Source organism: Homalodisca vitripennis, chromosome 3, assembly GCF_021130785.1.
Source record: "Homalodisca vitripennis isolate AUS2020 chromosome 3, UT_GWSS_2.1, whole genome shotgun sequence".
NCBI lineage: Eukaryota > Metazoa > Arthropoda > Insecta > Hemiptera > Cicadellidae > Homalodisca > Homalodisca vitripennis.
Window position 1 is genome coordinate 2250798 of NC_060209.1, and position 20859 is coordinate 2271656.

At 34.6% G+C, this 20859-nt stretch overlaps 2 protein-coding genes across 3 annotated transcripts in view; one reads left to right on the forward strand and one right to left on the reverse strand.

Moving 5' to 3' along the window:
- Positions 1-20859, forward strand: part of LOC124356532 (leucine-rich repeat-containing protein 24) — a 341675-nt gene that overhangs the window by 89870 nt on the left and 230946 nt on the right. The gene's annotated exons all lie outside the window — the stretch shown is intronic.
- Positions 10770-11972, reverse strand: LOC124356514 (MFS-type transporter clz9-like). The gene has a single exon (XM_046807568.1). The coding sequence runs from the start codon at positions 11970-11972 to the stop codon at positions 10770-10772; it is 1203 nt and encodes a 400-aa protein (XP_046663524.1).

The window sequence follows — 20859 nt, forward strand, 5'->3', positions numbered from 1 at the left end:
TCAGAGAGTCGTGCAGGACAGCATTCAAAACTTTGCAACTGTTGACTTTGCCCAGTCTCTACATTTTAGAAACATCTTGGTTCTGTTTGTCTAAATGTGCCCTAACCAGGGGACGTGACATACACGGGTATGAGACTAGAGGCAGAGATAACTACCGTACTGGAAGACATAGAACGGTGGTTTATGAGCACTTACCTTCGCAGGCAGGTGTTCATTTCATCAACAGTTTGCCAAATTTTATTACAAACGCCCAAACGCCCAAGGCGTCAAAAGCTCGTCTTAAGCGCTTCCTGGTGTCAAATGCATTCTACAGCGTTGACGAGTTTCTGGCGTTTAACTGGGAGACCGCCCAATTCGATGACTGACTCCAGCGCTGAAAGTGGGTTGAGATTGGCGATGGATGAATGAGACTGGAATGCATGAACATTATGTAAGTTTGGACGTGGTGGTAATGTGGTATGCGAGTTTTTAAATTTATAATTAATTCTGACGTTTGCCATACAATGTGTAATTGTGACGAGCAATAAAAGATTTGATTTGATTTGATTTGAACCATACTGTGTCAAGATGCTTATGCGCTCAGTAATCATACGATTCCAAGATGCCTCTGTGCTCAGTAACCATTACATGTCAAGATGTCTCAGCGCACAGTAACCATACTATGTCAAGATGCCTATGCGCTCAGTAATCATACGATGTCAAGATGCATTTGCTCTCATTAATAAAACTATGTCAAGAAGTCTTTGTGCTCAGTAAGCATTCTATGTCATGAAGCCTCTGCGATCAGTAACCATACTATGTCAAGAAGCCTATGCGCTCAGTAACCGAACTATGTCAAGATGTCTCAGCGCACAGTAACCATACTATGTCAAGATGCCTATACGCTCAGTAATCATACGATTCCAAATCAAATCAAATCAAATCAAATCTTTTTTATTGCGAAGACAATATTTACATTGTATGGCAAACGTCATGGGGTTTTTTAAAATTTCTAACATTCATACAACAATACACACTCACACATACAATTTTGCAGTTACGCCTCTTTCATCCATCGCCAATGCTACCCACTTAGTACAGCGGAGTCAGTCTTCTAATTGGGCGGTCTCCCAGTCGAATGCCAAAAACTCACCTGCATTATAGAATGCTTGTGACACCAATAGGCGTTTAAGGCGAGTCTTTAACGCCTTAGGCGTTGGGGCATCTTTAATTGAATTGGCAGTCTGTTGAGGAAATGAACACCCGCCTGCGAGGGCAGGCGCTCATAAACCACCGTTCTGTGTCTCCCAGTTCGGTAGTTAGCACTCCCACGTGTCTCATACATGTGTATGTCTCGGCCTCTGGTTAAGGCACATTTACTCACACAAAAAAAATTGTTGTTTCCAAAATGTAGAGGCACGGCAGAGTCAACAGCTGCAATTTCTTGAAAGCTTCCCTGCACGACTCTCTAAATTTGATTTTGGCGATTATTCGAATTGCTTTTTTTTTGAAAGTCTGAATACTCTTTGAAACTGTGTGTTTGCGCAAGCTCCCCAAAGGACCACACCGTAAGACAGATGGGGGTAAATCAGTCCATAATACGCCGTAAATCAGTACCTGACTCGGGCAGTATTTGGCTAAAGATCTCAGAACAAAAATTCCAGAGCAGACTTTGGCGCAAACATAGTCAATATGCTCATTCCAAGTCAGCCCTCGATCAAGGTGCATTCCTAGGAATTTTGAAGAGCTGACTTCTTCCAGTGTGGAGTCATCTAACAAAATGGCAGGCCCACACTGGTTGCCTGCGGTGCGCAAGGCAAAATTCAAAACGTTGGTTTTTGAAGAGTTTTGTTGTAAGATTGAGGCTGTGAAAGTATTGGACACAGTTGTTGATATCAACATAAGCCTGTTGTTTTCCAACACTTCACTTGATGTTGCATTGAAAAAGAGAGTCGTATCATCGGCAAAACTGCACTAATTTTCCATGCAGAAGCGATGATTTAAGATCATTGACGTAAAGCAGGAAAAGCACAGGACTGAGGATGGATCCCTGTGGGACTCCATAACTCAGTTCTATTTGTTTGGACGACTTGCTAGATATCTGAACAACTTGGGATCTGTGAGTTAAAAACGAACAAAGCCATTTTAAGAGGCACGCCTCGAATACCGTGGGACTCAAGTTTGTCAAGCAGCGTACCGTGGTCAACGCAGTCGAATGCTTTGGACAGGTCTAAGAACACACTCATTGAGTGGTTACGACATTCAATCCCCTCTACAATCATATCGACAAGACTCACGACTGCGTCTGTTGTCGATTTGCCCTTCCTGAATCCAAATTGTTCACTTGAGAGCTGATTGCATTTGTCCAAAAACCGAAGCATTCTTATAAGAAAAAGCTTTTCAAAAATTTTGCTCAGCACTGGCAAAATTGAGACAGGGCCGGTAGTTAGTGATTGAAGTTGGGTCGTCCTTCTTGAAAATTGGAACAACTTTAGCAATTTTCAGGAGAGAGGGGAACACTCCTGTTTGGAATGAATAGTTTACCAATTGAGTTAAAGGTCTCACTAAATGCTTGCAGCATTTTTTTATGAGCCACGGGGACATTAGATTTGAGGTCATTTGATTTTTTGGCTGGAGCTTGCTGAATAATTCGGTGAAAGCTCATCCTCAACGACAGGAGCCAACGCCATTGACGATGTGGGGCTCTGTCTTCGCGAGGGCCGTACTTGGGGTTCAGATGGCCGAGGAACCCTGCCCACCAGCAACGGATGCGAAAAAATCCATTGAACTGATTGGCAATCTCTGTTTCGTCCTCCACAAGCCTATCCCCAATTTTTAATTTTAATTTCTTTGTGAGCTTTTGTTTTATTGTTAATGATGCCCCAAATTGTTTTTGAAACGTTTTTGGAAGAGAGAATGGATTTTGAGACATCATATGCTTTTGCGGCTTGAATCACTTTCCTGTATATTTTTTTATAAATTTTTGAAAAAAAATTTTGAATTGTTCGCTTGAAGTATTTTTATAAACTTCGGAGAAGAATTTTAGTTTCTCTCTAGAAACTAAAATACCCGTTGTGATCCAGTTGTTTTTTTTTATTTGTGTGCAAACATTGATCCGTTTTTGTAGGGCAGCAGATGTTAATGTGGAAATTTAGAGTGTCGTTAAACAATTTAAATTGCTGCTCTACAGGTTGAAATGAATTTAGAAAATCCCATCTTTCGTTAGAAAGGGAAATGTTGAGGTGAGCAATGTTTTCTGGCCTTATGTCTCTTACTGTTTGTTTAAATTTTGGGCTCCCCTTTGAATTGTACCCCACTAATGATGGCTTCTTGCCATAGTGGTCTGAAATAGCTGTATTCACCACAGACACTGCGACACCTGGGTGGTTGGATATGATGTTGTCGATAGCCGATTTTGTTGTAGCCGTCACTCTCGTCGGAGTTTTGACTAGCACTCCAGGTCAAATGACCTAAGTAAATCGACTAATCGAATTGTGGAATGGTGAGTATTATCCAAGGCGTCTATGTTGAGATCCCCCCATCACGACAAATTCTTGACGTTGTTTTAGTCAGGCATGTCAATAATTTTTCGAATTTAGAAAAAAAGATGTCTTCATTACCACTGGGAGACCTATAAATTCCGATCACGAGTAATTTTGATTGTGTCGTTTGAAGTTTGATCCCGACTGCTTCAAAAATCTTTTTCGGTTGATTGTTGGATCGGAAAAGGTGTAGATAACAGATTTTGTTTAAGAAAAATAGCAACTCCTCCTCCTTTGGAGTGGTTTCGACAAAACGCGGAAGCCAATTTGTAATTTGGGATTTTGCACAGTGCGATGTTCTCCATGTTGAAACCACTTTCGGTTACTACAAGCAGATCAGTTTTCAGATCCTCGCACATAAGTTGAATTTGGTCCAGTTTGTTGGTTGCAAATTGAGAATTTTGATGAAGCAGTCTGAATTCAGTTTGTTTTTGAGTGTTTGTTTGTTTTAATTGAGTTTTGTTAGTCAATTTTTGTCCGCTGTTTTCCAAGTGGGGTCCCTAAAAAAACAGCATTTGGAGATGAAGATCTTACTGCATCTGCGTAGCTGTCGTGGGGTAGTGTCCAAGGTGTAGTCGGACTGGGTGGGCACACAGGGAACCGCAGTGTCAGTAGTCAACCCCGGCGATTCCAAGATGCCTCTGTGCTCAGTAACCATTCCATGTCAAGAAGTCTTTGCGCTCAGTAAGTCATTCCAATTTTTAAAAAGGACGATCCTTATGTCGCAAGTAACTATCGTCCAATTTCCATTCTTCCGGTCCTCAGCAAAATTTTCGAAAAAGCCTTCCTTCGACGATTAGAAGATTTCTTCAATCGCTTTGAAGTTATTTGTAATGAACAATTTGGATTTAGAAAAAACAAATCGACTATTGATGCTGTCACGAGTCTCATTGATTCTGTTGTCGATGGTTTGGAGAGGCGGGAACATGTGCTTAGCATATTTCTCGACCTCTCAAAGGCCTTTGACTGTGTGCATCATGAAATACTGTTGCACCAGTTATGGTCAAGCGGTGTTCGTGGTTTGCCTCACAAATGGCTCTCGTCATACCTAAATGATAGAGAGCAGTGTGTGCAGATCGCGAATACCCTCTCAGGAAAAGTTAAAATGCCCTATGGAGTCCCACAAGGATCGATTCTAGGGCCTGTCCTTTTTCTCGTCTACGTCAACAGATTGAGTTCATCAATCCATAATGGAAAGATGATTCAGTATGCTGACGATACGACTCTCTGCATTAGATCAAAAACCAAACCAGATCTTGAAATCAAAGCCTTTGAAGAACTCAACTCATGCATTGATCATTTTTTCAATATCAATTTGAAAACAAATTGTTCTAAAACAAGCGTGATTAATTTCTGTTTTCGGCAACCTGAAAACGAAATCCGACCAATTGTGATGGTGGATGAAACCATAATAGAAGAAGAAGAATCCACCAAGTTTCTTGGGATGCACCTTGATCGAGGGCTGACATGGGACGTTCACATTGAGAGTGTCTGTTCAAAGGTTGCTTCTGGCATTTATGTCTTACGCAATTTGGCAAAATTCTGTTCATTGGATATTCTGAAGACAGCTTACTTTGGCCTAATACATCCACATTTAGCTTATGGTCTAAGATTGTGGGGTGGCTGTTCTAGATACAAATTTAATAGAGTGTTTAGAATGCAAAAGAAAGCTGTCAGAATCATTTACAAATTAAATCAGAGAGAGTCGTGTAAATTAGCCTTCGGGGAGCTTGGATTACTCACTTTGCCTAGCCTCTACATTCTCGACGTCGTGCTATACTGCCGATTCAAGTGCGTCTCACTTCGGGGTAGCGTCGTACACCAATACGGAACTAGAGGCCGGGACAACTTTCGTATGGCACAGCACAGAACTACTGTTTTTGAACGCTTGCCATCTCAGGTTGGTGTGAGGCTAATCAATAGGCTCCCTGAAGAGATCAAACGCGTCAATAACCACAAACAATTTAAATCTTGATTAAAACACTTCTTAGTGTCCAAAGCATTTTACTCAGTTGACGAGTTTGCGATGGGTCGCTGGGATAGTCTTCACTAACATAAAAAAAAAAATTACAACTCCCCTTCTGATATCCAAGAAAATTTGGCCACTATCGAGAAAACGGCGGCAGGTGGCACATACCCAAAAAGTAATTTTTATTTTAAATTTACTCGAATATTTTTTTACTCAGAATTAAAATTAATTGTGTTAGTTATTAGATTAGGACTTTTATTTCTATATGACGCTTGCAATACAATTATTGTTAATTGTTTCCTGCAATAAAGAGTATTATTATTATTATTATTATGAAGCCTCTGCGATCAGTAACCATACTATGTCAAGAAGCCTTTGCGCTCAGTAACCATACTATGTCAAGATGCCTCTTCGCTCATTAATATTACTATGTCAAGATGCCTCTGCACTCAGTAACCATACTATGTGAAGATGCCTCTTTGATCATTAACATTACTATGTCAAGATGCCTCTGCGCTCAGTAACCATACTATGTCTTGATGCCTAGGTGTAAGAGCGTTCAAGTAACTGAGCAGAGACACAAATTAATACATAGATATTAATGGCGTATGGGTTATGTATATAGAGTACTGATTTTATAGTGACTTCTTCAGTGTGAATAAATTGCACCTAATCCACAGTTTACCCAGTACCAGATAAAGCCACAGCAACCACGTCACACTTTTGGTCCGAACACATTCTGTTTGATCTGACTACATTGAGTCAATTGTTACTGCCAATCACTGACTAGCGTTTCCCCCTCTGGCCATTATGTTATTTATTTTTTATTATTATTATTGAGGTACATACATTTCCTTCTTAAATCGTATTCTTCAAATCAAATCAAATCAAATCCTTAATTGCTCACAACAATTTCTTCACATTGTATGGCAAACGTCATAATTATTTCTAAATTTTTAACTCTCATACCACACTACTACCACATTCAAAGTTACATAATTTTTCATACATTCCAGTCTCATTCATCCTTCGCCAATCTCAACCCACTTCCAGCGCTGGAGTCAGTTACCGAATTGGGCGGTCTCCCAGTTAAGAACCAGAAACTCGTCAACGCTGTAGAATGCATTTGACACCAGAAAGCGCTTGACGAGCTTTTGACGCCTTGGGCGTTTGGGGGTTTTTCATAGAATTTGGCAATCTGCTGATGAAATGAACACCCGCATGCGAAGGCAAGTGCGCATAAACCACCGTTCTGTGTCTTCCAGTTCGGTAGTTATCTCTGCCTCTAGTCTCATACCCGTGTATATCACGTCCCCTGATTAGGGCACATTTACATAAACAGAATAAAGATGTTTCTAAAATGTAGAGACTGGGCAAAGTCAACAGTTGCAAATTTTTGAATGGTGTCCTGTACGACTCTCTGAAATTCAACTTTACGATAATACGAATAGTTTTTTTTGTAATTTTTGTAACACCCTCAGGAAATTATTGCCTGCACAGGCCCCCCACAACACCACCCTATAGGAAAGGTGTGAGTGAATTAGCCCATAATATGCCGCAATCAATACCTGACTGGTGCAATACCGGGACAAGGACTTCAAAACATATATTCCTGAGGACAGTTTGGTCTTGCATCTATGTACGTCCGTGTGTGCGATAATCTTTGGCAATAATATACTAGATACTTGAAAGTTAATCTGGTAAATTGTATTCAAGAAAGAACTCTTGTAAGACAACAAAATTTTAGTTATGTTTGTAATTAAATAAGTAACATCGGTTCGGTAAGGACTATTTTTTCTTTTGACAAGACTTCGATACTCTATTGCAACGGATTATTCATATTACCTACCTTATTTTATTTTATTTGAAGGATAATTCATTTTTACAGCATGCAATAATAATAAAGATTACCTAAACTCTTAAAAGATTATGTACAAATATGTCAAGGAATTCTATAATAATCAGCTACAAAATTAAAGCAACAATATATGACATGCACAAAAAGTTCTAAAACTAATAATGTCCAACTAAGCAATAGGATATATATTTACAAAATATTAAAATAACAAAACACTTTTTTACAATACAAAACTAGGCCACGGTCATAATATTAACTAATAAAAAAAGCTAAAACAAAACTGAGAATTGTACAACTAGTTCACAATGTTAGAAATAAGCAACCAGATACAGAATTAACAATATATCTATTTAAGATACAAAGCTTTTTACAAAAATAAATAAAAAGGCAATGGTCAAAAATAAATATCAAACTACATTAAATATTGGTATATAAAACAAACAGTACGAAGTAATAACTATTTAAAAAGAAATAAGTAATTTACGTAAAGAAAAAGTCTAATTTTAATTAATGAAAATATGAAATAATAAATAAAAACTCTTTTTTATGATACGAGTATCCAAACTTGGTACCGAGCAACAGTAAACCTCCCCCCTTCACTGGAGTTGCAGTTTCCAAAGATACTCCGATATCTCAGACTGCCAAATTCCATTAAAAGTGCAAATATGCTCCTGTGTAGCCTCCGAATACGAGTATCCAAGCTTAGTACCGAACATCAGTAGAAATCTCTCCTTCACTGTAGTTGCAGTTTCCAAAGATACTCCGATATCTCAGACTGCCAAATTCCATTAAAAGTGCAAATAAGCTCCTGTGTAGCCTCCGAATACGAGTATCCAAGCTTAGTACCGAACATCAGTAGAAATCTCTCCTTCACTGTAGTTGCAGTTTCCAAAGATACTCCGATATCTCAGACTGCCAAAGTCCATTAAAAGTGCAAATAAGCTCCTGTGTAGCCTCCGAATACGAGTATCCAAGCTTAGTACCGAACATCAGTAGAAATCCCCCCTTCACTGGAGTTGCAGTTTCCAAAGATACTCCGATATCTCAGACTGCCAAATTACATTAAAAGTGCAAATAAGCTCCTGTGTAGCCTCAGAATACGAGTATCCCAGCTTAGTACCGAACATCAGTAGAAATCCCACCTTCACTGAAGGTGCAGTTTCCAAAGATACTCCGATATCTCAGACTACCAAATTACATTAAAAGTGCAAATAAGCTCCTGTGTAGCCTCCGAATACGAGTATCCAAGCTTAGTACCGAACATCAGTAGAAATCCCCCCTTTACTGAAGGTGCAGTTTCCAAAGATACTCCGATATCTCAGACTGCCAAATTACATTAAAAGTGCAAATAAGCTCCTGTGTAGCCTCCGAATACGAGTATCCAAGCTTAGTACCGAACATCAGTAGAAATCCCCCCTTCACTGGAGTTGCAGTTTCCAAAGATACTCCGATATCTCAGACTGCCAAATTCCATTAAAAGTGCAAATAAGCTCCTGTGTAGCCTCCGAATACGAGTATCCAAGCTTAGTACCGAACATCAGTAGAAATCCCCCCTTCACTGGAGTTGCAGTTTCCAAAGATACTCCGATATCTCAGACTGCCAAATTCCATTAAAAGTGCAAATAAGCTCCTGTGTAGCCTCAGAATACGAGTATCCAAGCTTAGTACCGAACATCAGTAGAAATCCCCCCTTCACTGGAGTTGCAGTTTCCAAAGATACTCCGATATCTCAGACTGCCAAATTCCATTAAAAGTGCAGTTATGCTCAATTGTAGCCTCCGAATACGAGTATCCAAGCTAAGTCATCTAAGTTAGTACTAATCGAATTAGTTGTATGTTAGATATTTCTATAACCTAAACATAATCCCGTGCTATATGAATCGTGGTTTGGACTAGATTTGCATGATAAACCAATTTGTATTTATAATTGAATTTTTTCATAGCCAGAAATGAAAATGGTAATAAACGGAAAACTGAATGAGAACTAAAATGATTTTCATTAAATAAACTTGATTTTATTAACCCACATTCACACATTTCAAGAGAGAACGGAGTTTTACTGGATCCTCACAACATCTACAGATCTTATTTATATTACGTATCACGTAATAGAGAACTGAAGAATTAATAGATTTTGTGATTCATAGGTCTATTGATTCCAAAAGTTTTGTTTCTATAAATTTATTAAATAAATATTTTGAGAGCTTTATGGACACTTCAAAGAGGAGGAACACCCGCCGTTAGTCACTTAAAGCCACAGAAGTATGTGAAACATTATGTTTTATATTATATCAAAATGTTTGTTAGGCCTACCATTACTGAATATTATTAAAGTTAAACCAACATCCTATCACAACAATCGGTACGCTTGTCAGCTTTGGTCAACAACCAGAGATCCCAGAGCCCGATTGATGTTTTGGGACGCACTAATAACAAACGATGTTGTTGGGTAGACCTGGTGCTTAGGAGTTTTAATGAACTGTTGCTTTGTGCTTAAAAATGCATAAAAAACCTACTATTTTCATAATCCTTTATTTCTAAAATTTTTACTTGAGAGACCATTTACTTATCATTATAAATTAATCACAAATACAAATATTTTGGATGGAAAATTTAAAACAGCATTATTTCTCATTAAGGTTAATTTCAATCCACGTTATTTTACTTTACGTTTATTTCACCTACACTCATTTTATTCACATGAGTATTCGTCAAACATACATTTCAATTAGAGGAAGGTTGCCTGAATCGTACCACTTTTTACATTTTATTTTTTTTATACCTTATACAAAAGAACACTTCAAAAGTTCCAATACCCTTCAAAGTATTGGTTCTTAAAACAAGTAAATCTTATTTTTACTAACTAATATGGTGATATTTAGCTAAGATATAACACTTTTTGTAAAGCTATGCAATCGGTACGATTTAGGAAACCAGTTGCCTAAATCGTACCACCTATTTCCTAAATCGTACCACCTGGTTACAGCTGGAAATAAAAGGAGTCAAGGAATAAGACGAATAAGAGTGTATTACTAGTAAACATTTAATACTACAGTATTCTATTACAAGTCTAGATACATTTAGATTTTTAACTTGTTTTTAAACTTAATTACTGTTTTATATGAGTGTTTTTTTTTTCAAGAACTACAGTTAGAGCATACATATTTCTTTATTCTTGCCATTGGCCCAGCACAACTTTCGTGGACCCATTTACCCCAAAGCAAGCACTGCACCATATCCTCGATAGCATTTTCCTCGCAAACTGAGCAGAACCACTCATCAGGATTAATTTCAACCATCACATCACTCTGGGCAGAAGATCCAGCTTGGTTTAGGACTACTGGATTTTGCTTCACATTTAACCCAATAGTTTCCTGAACTGGTTGGCATTTTCTTATCGGTATCTTAGTGGTCAATGTTTTTATGCGTTACAAGACATGCCTGAAAACTCTTGACTGGATTTAGTTGCTTTCATCTTTTTAGACAAAGGCCCAATCTTCATCTGTAGCTCCTTGACCTTTTCCTTTGCCAGTTTAAGCTCCTGAGCTAGTTGAATTTGATTTTTGTAGGGGCTACTGGTCAATATAGCAGCTTTTTGTATTTTTGCAGTAGACCCACTTCTCATTTTTGTTGGTTTAGGAAGCGGAGAAATTGTTTCAATAGAATCATTAAATTTTCCAGTTGAGCCTGTCGGCGTGGTTACTTCAACATTAAGGAGCTTATTCTCATCCAAGGAAGTTTGCCCTTGATCTGAATATTCATCTTTATTTTTATTTTGATCCAAAGTTGAGTTGAGGCATTCTGCTGGCAAAAAGTCTGACTCAGTGAAGATGGACGGGTCAATGGGCCACACACCACTACATTTGAATCCATTGCAAGAATTCTCAATTGTCGCAGCCTTACAATATGCTTCTTTCAATAACTGTGAGATCTGGTATTGAGTGACTCTTAAGCCAGGGTTTGTTCGCAACCATTTATCTACGGCTTGAATGAAGTAGCCCTTAAATGGTTTGAAGAAGGACCTGTCTAATGGCTGTAGCCGGTGTGTTGTGTGTCCTGGTAACTGAATCATAATGACTCCAGCATCTCGAGCGATTTCCAGTGCCTCTAAGTTCTTAGAATGTGTCGTGTGGCCATCAAGAAGGAGAAGAACTTTTCTCTCTTTGCTTGGCTTTACAGTGGCAATGAAGTGACGAAGCCACTTAACAATCAACTCAGAGTTTATCCATCCATTCTCTGATATATCAACCACACTTCCAGGTGGAGCTCCTACCTTCAAATCGTCACACATTCTCATTCTTTTGAAAATAATAAGGGGTGGAACATACATCCCTGCTGCACTTGAACAGCACACAACAGTTGTATTGACTCCTCTTTCTGCACTAGATATTGTACCCACAGCACGCTTCCCCTTTTCAGCTACCACCTTCTGACATTTATTTAGAACAGAACTTACGCCTGTCTCGTCAACGTTGAAAAGAGTAGTAGGATCAATATTATTTTCATCAGCAGTTGTTTTCAAGATTTTAAAGAATTCATTGACGTTTTCTTTAGAAAATCCTTTTGCTCTAGCCAATGATGTTGCCTGAGGTTCACGAAGAGAGATGTCCTTATGACGTTTCATGAAGTTTTAATACCACTTCTTACCAGCGATTTGTTTTTCCGCATTAAATACGTGGGGGATACCTCTTCTCTCGGCGATTTGAAATGCAAGCCTACGAACGTCTGTTATCATCAGTCCAAAAAAACACGCCACTAGTTTTTTTATATGGTCAACAAGCTGTTGCTCTACATCGGGAGGTAGTGTATTTTGACGCCCCATCGCTTTTTTACCCTCGTTAGCGTTAACATTTTTGTTGCCTAAATGGCGCTTAAGTGTTGGTTTCGGGATTCCATACTGTCCGCAACATTGATTAAATCCCATATCTCCGTTTCGGTAAGCAGCTATTGCTATTTCCATATCCTCTTCATCCCACGCTCCATACTTTCTTTTTGCCATTCTGAAAGAAAATAATAAATTGTGTTACGCTTTACTATTGTGTTAACTTGTTTTACTTACTAAGAAACAAATTAATTTAAGCAATCCATAGTTATTTACATACAACAAATCGCAAATATGAAACATGGAATGTAATGGGCTCCCAAATCGTACCGGTACGATGTAAATAACTCGTTTCGAACAGAAGGGTTCTTAATCCCATTGTAAAAGAACAAAATGACAACTAACAGGTAGTGAGAGATGTACAGTTTAATGGGTAAGCTCCCAATTTATCGTGTACGAGTATACCACATTTCAGTAACCTCATCATTGATGTAAATAACTCGTTTCGAACAGAAGGGTTCTTAATCCCATTGTAAAAGAACAAAATGACAACTAACAGGTAGTGAGGGATGTACAGTTTAATGGGTGAGCTCCAAATTTACCCTGTACGAGTATACCACATTTCAGTAATCTCATCATTGATATAAATAACTCGTTTCGAACAGAAGGGTTCTTAATCCCATTGTAAAAGAACAAAATGACAACTAACAGGTAGTGAGGGATGTACAGTTTAATGGGTAAGCTCCTAATTTATCCTGTACGAGTATACCACATTTCAGTAATCTCATCATTGATGTAAATAACTCGTTTCGAACAGAAGGGTTCTTAATCCCATTGTAAAAGAACAAAATGACAACTAATAGGTAGTGAGGGATGTACAGTTTAATGGGTGAGCTCCAAATTTACCCTGTACGAGTATACCACATTTCAGTAATCTCATCATTGATGTAAATAACTCGTTTCGAACAGAAGGGTTCTTAATCCCATTGTAAAAGAACAAAATGACAACTAACAGGTAGTGAGGGATGTACAGCTTAATGGGTGAGCTCCAAATTTACCCTGTACGATTATACCACATTTCAGTAATCTCATCATTGATGTAAACAACTCGTTTCGAACAGAAGGGTTCTTAATCTCATTATAAAAGAACAAAAGTTGATACTATTTAGTGTAGACCGGAAAGCTAAGTTGATACTAGTGATCCTTGACAGTGTTAATTGTTCAACATTACTAAACAAAATACATTTCTATTATTTTTCTAAAGTTCAATGAAGTTTTCTCAGTTGACTTCGTTTACCTCACTCAATAAATAATTTATTTGTATACAGTATATACGGTAATTACTTTAAGATTTTTATTATGTTTTATTTTTTCAGGTATCTATTCTGAATACATTACAAGTCAATATGTAAGTAATGATAACTTGATTTAATAACGTAAGATTTGTCACTACACACTAAAAACTCTACATTTGTAACGACATTGAAAATATAATAGATCTGTTACATCTCAATAATTTCTACGTTATATACATACATGTTGTCCATTACTTACCGTTCTGAATTATGCATATTCTTGTCTGAAGATCATGTATTTGAGACACTATGTGATATTTATCAGCGATTCGTGTAACGGTTGTTTCTTACGTGCATACTCTTGTCTGAAGATCATGTATTTGAGACACTATGAGATATTTTCAGCGATTCGTGTAACGGTTGTTTCTTACGTGCATACTCTTGTCTGAAGATCATGTATATGAGACACTATGAGATATTTATCAGCGATTCGTGTAACGGTTGTTTCTTACGTGCATACTCTTGTCTGAAGATCATGTATTTGAGACACTATGAGATATTTTCAGCGATTCGTGTAACGGTTGTTTCTTACGTGCATACTCTTGTCTGAAGATCATGTATTTGAGACACTATGAGATATTTATCAGCGATTCGTATAACGGTTGTTTCTTACATGCGTATTCTTGTCTGAAGATCATGTATTTGAGACACTATGAGATATTTATCAGCGATTCGTATAACGGTTGTTTCTTACGTGCATATTCTTGTCTGAAGATCATGTACTTGAGACACTATGAGATATTTATCAGCGATTCATATAACGGCTGTTTCTTACGTGCATATTCTTGTCTGAAGATCATCTATTTGAGACACTATGAGATATTTATCAGCGTTTCGTATAACGGGTGTTTCTTACATGCATATTCTTGTCTGAAAATCTTGTATTTGAGACACTATAAGATATTTATCAGCGATTCGTATAACGGGTGTTTCTTACATGCATATTCTTGTCTGAAGTGTTTGATTCATGTATTGTATTTGATACATTATATAATATTCCTCAGTGATTCGTATAATGTTTCTTTTTTGTATATCATGTATATTCTGTATATATTCTTTCAAATCATTTAAAATTTAAAATTTTGATTCATAGAGTAAAATTAAGTACAATGTAGGATATCATAAATTTAGGTGGCAAGATATGTTTTCAGCTTGTTAATGTGTTGTAGTTCCCAACCTACCGATCAGAACTATAATTATTTGACCAATTTTAATTAACCTCATCTATTATAAACATAAGAATTTATAATGTGGTCAATATGTCGAGAAAGATGTTGTCAGTAGGACGTTTAACTGTGTGAAAGTAATTTCCTCATGGACATGAATAAATTGTATGTTATTGCATATACAACCACAGAATTTGGCTGAGTGTGTTTGACACCAATCAAATGTAAGTTTCTCTGTGTCTGCCGAAGGATGTAAAAATTGCTTTTCTGCATGATATTTGTATGTATATCAGTTCATCTCGAAATAATAATGAACTTTAAATTAGACATTTTAAAGGCAACCTCAGAGATGCCTGTTCCACGACAAGTAATGTAAGATTAGTACCCTGCCTTATAATAAATAAAGGATGATTGTAAATAATTGCTTGATTGCAATATTAAAACATCTAATGCATAAGCATTATTGCAGTTTAAATTTAGGATGGTGAAGATAAACCTATTTGAGTATCTTTTTACAAATAAAATTACTACATATAAGCCAAATATAATATTTCATCCTAATAGTATACTTAATAGCAACATGGTTCTTTAAAATTGTTAAAAAAACGGAAATATATCCTTTGATTAGAAAAATAAATACAAACTTTAATTTTATTGATCGTCATAACTTATTTTAGAGGTAAAATTTTTAAAACTACATGATTTTAAATACCAAATGTTGCAAACTAAAGCGTTATGTTTACATAGAAGTATTATAAAACTTCTAGTCAGTAACTCGGTTGAAATGTGTGCAAAATTAATTCAGTAGAGAAATTTTCTAAAATTATAAGTTGAAAAAACAAGATAGTTATTAAAACCACAATCTCTTCACCTTCCTTCTCTTCCTCTCCAGTAAAAATGATTGTGGAATCTCATTAAAACCCTCAGACTTGCGTACGGGTCGTCCCTTTGTCAGATACGGAAACACGAACACCACCCCTTCACAGAGGGCTTATTCGTTATTACATGCTATAATGTTACTTTCGTTTGTACAGATCAAAATAATACGGTACAATTCAAAAATATGTGTGTATAGTGCATTATTATATTTGGGTTATTATTGTATAAAAAATAACTCAGATTTAAAATCAGAATTCCATGCATAAGGGCATTGTACAACACCCTTTGCTAATATCGGAAAATAAAAAGGTTCCTCAATAATGGTAGTTAAAATTTGTGCAACTGGAAATGTTCTAGAGATTTCAGAACATTAAAAACTATAAATTTAATGAAGGAAAAAGGTTTTTTTTCTGGACATTTTAAATCGTTCAGTGATTCAATGCGATCAAAATATAAAATACAATACAAATACAATCACAGAATGCTAGCAAATGACCAGAAAAATCGGTTTTCCTTCAAAATCCTTCCATATTCTAAAACAAATCTTAAAACAAAGAAATTAAATGTTTTATAATCTTTGGCTATTTAAAACAATTTTAACATTTATATTTGATTTGTAATCGCATAACGAGCATCTTGGAACAATTCGCTAAATGTCTTAAGATTGTAGTATATTTTACATGAGTGTTTGTCTAAAACCTTCTGTTATCATTCTTACGGGACGTTTGGACTTAAAGGATACGTTAGGAAATATAACTTAACTGAATTCAAGAAAACAAAGTAAACATTTTATAAGACTTTAATCCAGAAACCATATAAATTTTTTTGAGGTCTAGAGATGGACGTAAAAAAAAATATAATTGTTTACTTGATATCCACTTTTCTCATAGGGCGTCGTAAGAGTTTCTATTATTTTGAACAATGTATTTTCCTCTGTCGTTGCTAATAAATACAAATGTTTAACGTTTTTATATATCATATTATATTATCATATCATATTATATTTCATAGATCTATTTATTGACCTTAGACCGTATTTTTATTTCAAATTGTATAGTCCCGAAAGTGTCCTAGGAGTGACATATTAATATCTACTTATATATACATGCATATTCTTGTCTGAAGTGTTTGATTCATGTATTGTATTTGATACATTATATAATATTCCTCAGTGATTCGTATAATGTTTCTTTTTTGTATATCATGTATATTCTGTATATATTCTTTCAAATCATTTAAAATTTAAAATTTTGATTCATAGAGTAAAATTAAGTATAATGTAGGATATCATAAATTTAGGTGGCAAGATATGTTTTCAGCTTGTTAATGTGTTGTAGTTCCCAACCTACCGATCAGAACTATAATTATTTGACCAATTTTAATTAACCTCATCTATTATAAACATAAGAATTTATAATGTGGTCAATATGTCGAGAAAGATGTTGTCAGTAGGACGTTTAACTGTGTGAAAGTAATTTCCTCATGGACATGAATAAATTGTATGTTATTGCATATACAACCACAGAATTTGGCTGAGTGTGTTTGACACCAATCAAATGTAAGTTTCTCTGTGTCTGCCGAAGGATGTAAAAATTGCTTTTCTGCATGATATTTGTATGTATATCAGTTCATCTCGAAATAATAATGAACTTTAAATTAGACATTTTTAAGGCAACCTCAGAGATGCCTGTTCCACGACAAGTAATGTAAGATTAGTACCCTGCCTTATAATAAATAAAGGATGATTGTAAATAATTGCTTGATTGCAATATTAAAACATCTAATGCATAAGCATTATTGCAGTTTAAATTTAGGATGGTGAAGATAAACCTATTTGAATATCTTTTTACAAATAAAATTACTACATATAAGCCAAATATAATATTTCATCCTAATAGTATACTTAATAGCAACATGGTTCTTTAAAATTGTTAAAATAACGGAAATATATCCTTTGATTAGAAAAATAAATACAAACTTTAATTTTATTGATCGTCATAACTTATTTTAGAGGTAAAATTTTTAAAACTACATGATTTTAAATACCAAATGTTGCAAACTAAAGCGTTATGTTTACATAGAAGTATTATAAAACTTCTAGTCAGTAACTCAGTTGAAATGTGTGCAAAATTAATTCAGTAGAGAAATTTTCTAAAATTATAAGTTGAAAAAACAAGATAGTTATTAAAACCACAATCTCTTCACCTTCCTTCTCTTCCTCTCCAGTAAAAATGATTGTGGAATCTCATTAAAACCCTCAGACTTGCGTACGGGTCGTCCCTTTGTCAGATACGGAAACACGAACACTACCCCTTCACAGAGGGCTTATTCGTTATTACATGCTATAATGTTACTTTCGTTTGTACAGATCAAAATAATACGGTACAATTCAAAAATATGTGTGTATAGTGCATTATTATATTTGGGTTATTATTGTATAAAAAATAACTCAGATTTAAAATCAGAATTCCATGCATAAGGGCATTGTACAACACCCTTTGCTAATATCGGAAAATAAAAAGGTTCCTCAATAATGGTAGTTAAAATTTGTGCAACTGGAAATGTTCTAGAGATTTCAGAACATTAAAAACTATAAATTTAATGAAGGAAAAAGGTTTTTTTCTGGACATTTTAAATCGTTCAGTGATTCAATGCGATCCAAATATAAAATACAATACAAATACAATCACAGAATGCTAGCAAATGACCAGAAAAATCGGTTTTCCTTCAAAATCCTTCCATATTCTAAAACAAATCTTAAAACAAAGAAATTAAATGTTTTATAATCTTTGGCTATTTAAAACAATTTTAACATTTATATTTGATTTGTAATCGCATAACGAGCATCTTGGAACAATTCGCTAAATGTCTTAAGATTGTAGTATATTTTACATGAGTGTTTGTCTAAAACCTTCTGTTATCATTCTTACGGGACGTTTGGACTTAATGGATACGTTAGGAAATATAACTTAACTGAATTCAAGAAAACAAAGTAAACATTTTATAAGACTTTAATCCAGAAACCATATAAATTTTTTTGAGGTCTAGAGATGGACGTAAAAAAAATATAATTGTTTACTTGATATCCACTTTTCTCATAGGGCGTCGTAAGAGTTTCTATTATTTTGAACAATGTATTTTCCTCTGTCGTTGCTAATAAATACAAATGTTTAACGTTTTATATATCATATTATATTATCATATCATATTATATTTCATAGATCTATTTATTGACCTTAGACCGTATTTTTATTTCTAATTGTATAGTCCCGAAAGTGTCCTAGGAGTGACATATTAATATCCACTTATATATATATATATGAATAATATATATATATATTATTCATAAAAATATTATTCATAAACTTTGTTATATTTGATAAAATTTCACTTAAAATTAAATTAAATACTTATAAAAGATTAAACATATTCACATTCTTAAATTAATTTATTCCATCCATGAAGTTATACTATAATGATTCAAAATTGCATTTAGAAGGTATATTTTTATTTGATTTTTAAAAGTCCTCAAACTGGTTTACTGTTTATTTTCATAGATCTATTTATTGACCTTAGACCGTATTTTTATTTCAAATTGTATAGTCCCGAAAAGTGTCCTAGGAGTGACATATTAATATCTACTTATATATATATATATATATATATATATATATATATATATAATCCAGAAGTAGTATATGGATGGAATAAATTAATTTAAGAATGTGAGTATGTTTAATCTTTTATAAGTATTTAATTTAATTGAAGTGAAATTTTATCAAATATAACAAAGTTTATGAATAATATTTTTCTAAATAATAAATTTTCTTACTAAATAGTCAAGGTTGTCTCAGTAATTAAAAATGAACTCCCCAATGTCTGTTCAACTTATGGAATTTACAGAAAGTATGAATAAGGGTAATAATGTATTTAATAAACTACCAGAACTTGTAAAACATCGTTTGATATCATATTTAAATAAGGAAGAATTATTGAAACATTTACATTTAATAGTAAATTATAAATATAATGTGCCATTGTTAGCAGCATTATTAAAATGTATGATAGACTATTTTGAAAGTAAATTTAACACAATTTAACAATCAGAGAAGTTTCATAGATTTTTTTGAGGTTTTTTGATCGTTTCTATAAGTTTCATTATTTAACTAGAAATACTATAGCTTATATTTCAAGCACTGAGTTACATAGGAATGGCTTAATTTTGCTATTCAAATTATAGTACAATTATGTTTACTATGATGAATTTCGTGAGATTCAATTACCAAAAATATTATTGGGCAAGAAAACATTACAAATATACAAATTTAAAGAACCATATGAATATTTAATAACTTTTTGGGAGCATCAAAATTTATAAAAAGTATTCATTATTTCATGGTTTACGTTAAATTTTTATGATTCACCTTTTGAATTTGAAATAACAAAAGAAATTGTAATAAAAGAATTAAAAAAGCGTTATAAATAATCATATTCATATTAAAATGATTTTTACTATCTAAAAACTCCATAATTATTATTCTTATCTTATTCAACAAATTTAATCATAACACATTCTTTATCTTTTATAATTTTTTTACCAATAACCATTAAATATATATTATCTCTTTTATTCATTTCTTTTATCTTTTTATTATCTAAAACATTTAAAAATCTATTAGGCAAATGTACTTTATAATCTTCTAAATCTGCAATAATAGTCCAACCATATTTATCTTTCATTCTTTCCAAATTCCAAATTCTATATTTTGATGCTCTGTAATGAAAATATCTTTATTATACAATATTAACCATATTACTTTGTTGATTAACAAAATGAATGATTGTGTCTTTGGTGTAGTGTTGTTAGTGTGCGTGTTTGTGCTATGGGGAATGACATCACATTCAACTTCCACGGTGTCTATTGATTAGAGCCTTGGCTCTGCACTGCTACTGTCCAACCAAGTTAATGTCTAGGAGCTTTTATTCGGGTCTTGGACTCTGGTTTTTTTTAAAGTCTCAATTTTCTTTGGTAACTACTGTGTAGAAGTTGATGGAGAGATGCAATTAGGGAATTTCTGTCGTGTGTTTTGTAAGTGTAATTTGTATTAATGAACGATGTGAATGATGAATGTAATGAACGAATTAAGGAAGAGAAGGAATGAACGAATCAAGGAAGAGTAGTAATTAAGGAATGAAGTGGAAAGGTGAGGAAGCAAATGGCGCGCCAACCACATTGTCATTACTCGGCTTGTTCTGTAGTCATTTCACTATGGCCACTCGTGTAAAGAC

What these genes read in the sequence shown, in the direction of transcription:
- LOC124356514 (XM_046807568.1), bottom strand. Translation starts at nt 11,972, where the DNA reads ATGAAACGTCATAAGGACATCTCTCTTCGTGAACCTCAGGCAACATCA.